This window comes from Nymphaea colorata, chromosome 12 (assembly GCF_008831285.2).
Source record: "Nymphaea colorata isolate Beijing-Zhang1983 chromosome 12, ASM883128v2, whole genome shotgun sequence".
Lineage (NCBI taxonomy): Eukaryota > Viridiplantae > Streptophyta > Magnoliopsida > Nymphaeales > Nymphaeaceae > Nymphaea > Nymphaea colorata.
Genome location: NC_045149.1, coordinates 13,141,440 through 13,147,393, shown reverse-complemented (window position 1 = coordinate 13,147,393; position 5,954 = coordinate 13,141,440). Strand labels below are relative to the sequence as shown.

Below are 5,954 nucleotides of genomic sequence, written 5' to 3'. Positions count from 1 at the left end.
TGATGCTGACCTGGAAACAGATCAAATTTAATGCCTTCTTATTGAAGAAAGATGCTAGAAACTGATTGATAAAATCAGAAAAGGAAATCAGGACCAGCTTTCTATTTTGCCATAATATCTGAATCTGGTTGGTTGTACCAGTTGAAGTGCAGCCAAGTTTGGCAGCAGGTGGGCTCTCTTTCAAAATAGAAAGAAAGGAAACTCAAAGAAGAGATAGACCTCATTTTTGCTAGTTTTTATCAACTATGAAGAGTATTAATTGATTGTGATTAGTGCATTCCCAAGCTGTCATTAGCAACTAAATTGTGGGGGTTTGCCTGCAATACATCTAACTCCCTTCCTTGTGCTGTTTCATTTGTTTCTCATGTCATCAAGTCTACTTCTTTCTGATCAGCAGCTATTGAACTCTACTAGCTTGTGCTATTGTTTTTTAGTTATGACATTATGGGTGATTTGACTGTGCCTCTATTTTAGTTTGTGTCTTTTTGAGAAGTATCTATCTTTAAGCTTTGCAAATTCATACTTCCTATGTACATGAACAACTTTTTCTCTTGTATTGTAGCACTTCCGGAAAATCATAAGCTCTTGATACACTGTTGTTGCAAACTGAAAATGTCTTTCCCTAGTTGTAATGTTGTTGCAAACTGAAAATGTGTTTCCCTAGTTGTACAAGTTATTATTACCATGGAAGACAGCGGTCCATCGAGGGAGAATCTTACGTGGACATCAGAGTAAATGGACTATTTAGTCCAACTTCTTGTGGAGCAATCCCGCATCCCTGGTATGAAATCTGGTGGAGGATTGAAGTCCAAAGCGTATACAGCAATTGAAAAAGGCATGATACACAAATTTGGTCCAGAATTCAGTAAAGAGAAAATAAAAAACAAATTGAAGTACTCCAAACCAAACTTGACAGTCATGAAAGAAATTTTGAATACAAGCGGGTTTGGGTATGACCCAATCAACAAGTGTATTGAGGTCGACCAACAAGTATGGAATGACTATATTCAGGTACGTTATAGAGATATTACTATTAGGTTGTGTCGAACATTTCTTTACTACATGTTCATTTGAACACATGGTTGTTTTCAGCAATACCCGAACAGAAAAAAGTACAGAGGTCCCAAGTTATGGAGATACTTTGATGAGTTCGCCGAGGTCTTCGGCGATTCTCATGCTACTGGAAAAGAGTCTATCACATTAAACAGCATCATACATGAGGACGTTGAATCAGTACCACAGACACCTGCATCCCAATCCACTCCAACGTACATGAATCCTGAATCTTTCACACAAATGGTCAATGAAGATAGTCCTCCACCACAATCGCCAGTACCTCCTACACCTAACACTGAAAATCCAACGGCAACTAATAGGACGACTAGTAGGTCTAAAAAGCAGAGGGCAAACAATTATGAGGAGTACTATAACTTGTTGAACGGTATTGCTCACAATGTAGATACAATGACATGTACTTCTAAAGGGGTTCAATTTGTAACATGCTGCGAAATCTTGCAAGAGATGGTTCAAACCGGTGATATAGATAGTCAAACACAACTAAGGAGTATGGATATGATAGCAAAGGGCAGCAATCCCATGATATTTGTCAACCTTCCACCTTCAGAACGGGTGTCATGGTTGATGCGTAAACTTCGCAATTAGTAGGTAAGTTACTGTATGTCTTATATTCAATAATTCATCATTTGTATACTTCATGTAATCATATCTTTATGTGTAATGGTTGTGTGTTAATAATGTAATCCTATCTGTTTCATCATGTTGTTGTTCGTGTACTTCGTTTTATTGCCTTCAATTGCACACACCTTGTTCAAATTGAACGTAATTTCGTAACTCTTGTTATACATGTATGCAGTTTATTCAAAATGGTAGATATTATAACAAATGACGAGGAAGATGATTTGCTTTACTTCAATCAGCTAGTTTTTGTCTTCATCTTCTCTTGGTTAGAACAACTTCCTCAATCTATGAGGATGGTTCATCCATTTAGAGAAGCGGGTACAACTTTTGTTCAACTTATGCTGAACGGTCATCCAAGAAATTGTACCGACTTACTCCGTATGGATCAACACACATATCAGACATTATGTAACACTCTTAGAAGTAGAAAATTATTGGAGGATGCTCGTGACATTAGCATCGAAGAACAAGTAGCTATTTTTTTGTTGACAATTGGACACAATGAACGGAATCGTGCCACGCAGAATACTTTTCAGCATTCTGGACAAACAATAAGTATGTCAGTTGTATACTACGAGCAATATGTATAATGGGTAAAGATTTTGTCAATCGGCCCAACGATGACGTCCCAACTAAAATTCGGAGATCGAAGCGATTCAATCCATATTTCCAGGTATTTTCGAAATTGTAAAGTAAACAAAATGCATCCCACATCCAACATACAACATGACTAACTTGCACATATGGATCTAGGATTGTTTAGGAGCAATTGATGGCACTCATGTACCTGCATGGGTCGCAGCATCAGAGCAATCAAGATTTCACAATAGAAAAGGTTTTATTTCGCAAAATGTCATGGCTGTAGTTGGATTCGATAGTCGATTCCACTACGTTTTGGCAGGATGGGAAGGAAGTGCGACAGACTCAAGGGTATTATACAATGCACTTGATCATCCAACGGACCCATTTGTGGTCCCCGAAGGTACGTACTTCAACCAACCAACCCATTACTTTTTCAAAAAAGGTGCAAATGTTTACGTAATGTGTGTTCAATTGTAGGAAAATATTATCTTGCTGATGGGGGTTATCCGAACGTTGTTGGTTTCCTAACACCTTATCGAGGACATCGTTATCATATGTCAGAATTTGACACCCCGGGGGCACGCAGACCTAGAACTCCACAAGAATTATTCAACCATAGGCATTCATCACTTCGAAATACAGTAGAAAGAACTTTTGGCATGTTGAAAGCACGTTTTCCAATATTGAAAATGCAAGTTCCGTATCCATTCAAAAAACAAGCTCAAATTGTGCTTGCTACATGTGTATTGCACAACTTCATACTTGACCACAATCCAAATGCCGAACAATTTGGTGATGAGGACGCACCTTCAATTGATAATTCTATCGGAAGCGAACCGGAAATTGCAAGCCAAACACACTAGCGGGGAAGCAACAATCCCTTGAGAACAACTATAACAAATCAAATGTTTGCAGATTATCAATTGAATAGTAAGTTTATTTTATCTATCTTTACCATTGTTGCATGTAGTTGTTTAACATTTGTTTTGTTTTCGACAGGACAACGAAGATGATTCCTCGTCAAAAGTACTATGTCGTCTTCGAAGGCAGGTCACGAGGAATATACAACAGTTGAAGCAGTGCCAACCATTAGTGTATCGCTACAAGGGCGCCCTGTTCAGATCATTTCATACCTATGAAGCAGCTCAATATCACGTGAATGAATATCTGCACAACAAATACGGTGTGCAATTTTGTAGGCCATTGGACATTGTCGATGTCAACGCAACGGAAGAGAAAGATGTGATGAAGACAAATGGACGGATCTACATTCCACTTTTCTGGATTGTTTTTTTTGTTACTACTTGTTTTCTTTGTTGGATCTGTACTCGTTAAACTTATGTATTGAATGGGACACATATGTTATTTGGTGATTGCTTTAAACTTTATTGGATCTGTACTCGTTAAACTTTCATACAGGTTGTAGTCGTTAAACTTATGTACTGGATGGGACAACAAGTTGTGGTGAATGTTTTTAATTATAGGTTCCAGTGTTGGATGAATATCAGTTAATCATTGTCAGGTTGATTACTTGTTTATAGGCTGGATTTCCATTACATTGATTGCGCATGTTTATGATTTTTCCCAATATTCTTGAAGGCCGCAATGTTGTCATATAATTTATTTCATTTCTGAAAAAAAGTCTCTTAAATTATCTATCATGTGCATCAAACATGGTTAAATTTACCAGGTTAAATTTTTTATTATGCATCAAACACGGTTAAAATTAACAGGTTAAATTCTTCCAGTGAATCAAACATGACCTCAAATCGGAAGAGGGTTAAATTTCATCCTGTTTTTTTTTCCAAAAAAATTTGCCAGGAAAATTTACCACGTTAATTTCTTCCCTGTGCATCAAACACACCCTTGTATATGTGATGACATTGTTGGCAAGGAGATTTTTGAATTTTTGTTGGTTTTTGCCACCTAGTCCCTAAATCATTTATGCATAATATGCACCTCCAAAGTTCTAATACTGTTCCCAATGCATCTTTTCTGTCTTGAGTGTAATACAGTATTATATTTTCTTCGAGGTATTCTTTGCTAAATGTTGGTCCTTTAGTGCACTTTGCTAAATTCTTTAGATTTTAGTTACGGACTCTAATCCTGATGCATCTCATAACTGTTGCTCCTACAAACCAATGGAGGGGCCAGGTAGTCCTTTCATATCTAAGTGTTGTGTTTACTATCCCTTAAAGGTCTTGATTCTAACGGACTATTTTTATGGTTTTTCATGCAAATATCCTATTCGTGATGCTGCCACTGGCTGTGCGTCTCTACCATCGGTCTTGCTCATGAAAGGACCATTCGTAGTATGGTGGGGGAGAGCAGACGAGCTTGAGAATGGGGCAAATGCTGCAACACCGTATCTACTGAACACCATTCTACCACATTCTATTGGCTATAGAACCATCATCTTCAGCATTTAAGATTGTAATCAGCTAATTCTATGTTGGGTTATGCTTTAAATGCTAGCTATGAAATATGTAATCTACTAAATTTTTAGGTGGTCTCTACAAATTTTCATGCAGCCTTCACTTCTTTTTCTTACAGACTGAATTAATAAATTTTGTTAGAAAATCATCAATTTGGAGACAAGAAAGTGAGCTACTGGTGATGAAGGTTCAAAAATGTTGTTTAGTAAATTGTTGTGTATTTTACACATTGTTGATCTCTTTTGCTATTGAGATAGTATAGAAATACATTTATGTTTGCTTTTCATATGCTCTTTTTATGGATATCAACTTCTATTTTTATTTTATTTTATTTTTTTTAGCTTTAGAACTGTTTGCATTCAAATGACATCTAATAGAATTTGAATGGTGTCAACACTATAGGCAGGAGCTTTAATGTATGGAACAGGGTAGCCTGCTACAAATATTGATGTAGCTTTATTTTCATTAGATGTATGCAGGATTAAATCCTTTATAAAATTTTACTATTAAATCAGGTTTTTTTTTCATTCACAATAGATATACAATGACAAACTTCACCGCAATAGGCAGACAATGGTAGCGAAGACTATACCGGTGAAATAATCACCGCTAAATCCCCGCCAAAAGCTTCATTCAGTGATGCGGATTGGACTGCCTATAGAGACACTGCTTAATCTCAAGATATTGTACCTTCTTGGGGGGGGGGGGGTTCAATCTCATGAACGGAAAAAACAAAATACTGTATCACAGTCATCTGCTGAGGCAAAATACCGAGACTTGGTTGATACTTCTTGTGAACTCTTGTGGCTTAAAGTTAGTTCGTACTTAATCTTCAAGCTCCAATCGGTTGAGGAGACAGAAGTGGGTAGTGTGGGCAATTGCTCACATATAACAACAAGAAACGTTTATTTTCGTATTAATAGTTTTGCTCGTTTACATAACAGTGTTCCTTAAAAATTTTAAATTTTATAACTACTGCCCCTTAGGCAGAATGTCCTGGTCTCACCCCTGGCTCCGATGGTGAAACCAGCCTCTTGCTATTGTGTGATAATAAGTCACAAATTTCATCTAACTCATCGATGCGTGAGAGAACAAAGCATGTTGAAATCGGGTGCCACATTGTTCAAGTTCGAGTCATGACAGGAAAATTTTATATGCATGTTTTCTCACGACTTCAGCTGGCTGATACGTTTACAAAGGCTTTAGGCAAGGGGCAATTCGTTTGTCTCAAGTCCAAAC

The 5,954-nt window shown here is 37.2% G+C and overlaps 1 protein-coding gene across 1 annotated transcript; it reads left to right on the top strand.

The window, feature by feature from the left end:
• The first annotated feature begins 675 nt into the window (after positions 1-675).
• LOC116265262 (uncharacterized protein At2g29880-like) lies at positions 676-1,662 on the top strand. Its single transcript, XM_031645816.2, has 2 exons — positions 676-1,011; positions 1,093-1,662. Exons 1-2 carry the CDS (start codon positions 736-738, stop codon positions 1,660-1,662), a joined length of 846 nt encoding a protein of 281 aa, XP_031501676.1. The 5' UTR covers positions 676-735.
• Positions 1,663-5,954: the final 4,292 nt, after the last annotated feature.

Excerpts from the sequence above, each read along its gene's own strand:
- LOC116265262 (XM_031645816.2), top strand. The coding sequence starts at position 736 with ATGGACTATTTAGTCCAACTTCTTGTGGAGCAATCCCGCATCCCTGGT. Across the intron at positions 1,012-1,092 it reads TATGGAATGACTATATTCAG|CAATACCCGAACAGAAAAAA; the intron begins GTACGTTATAGA and ends GGTTGTTTTCAG.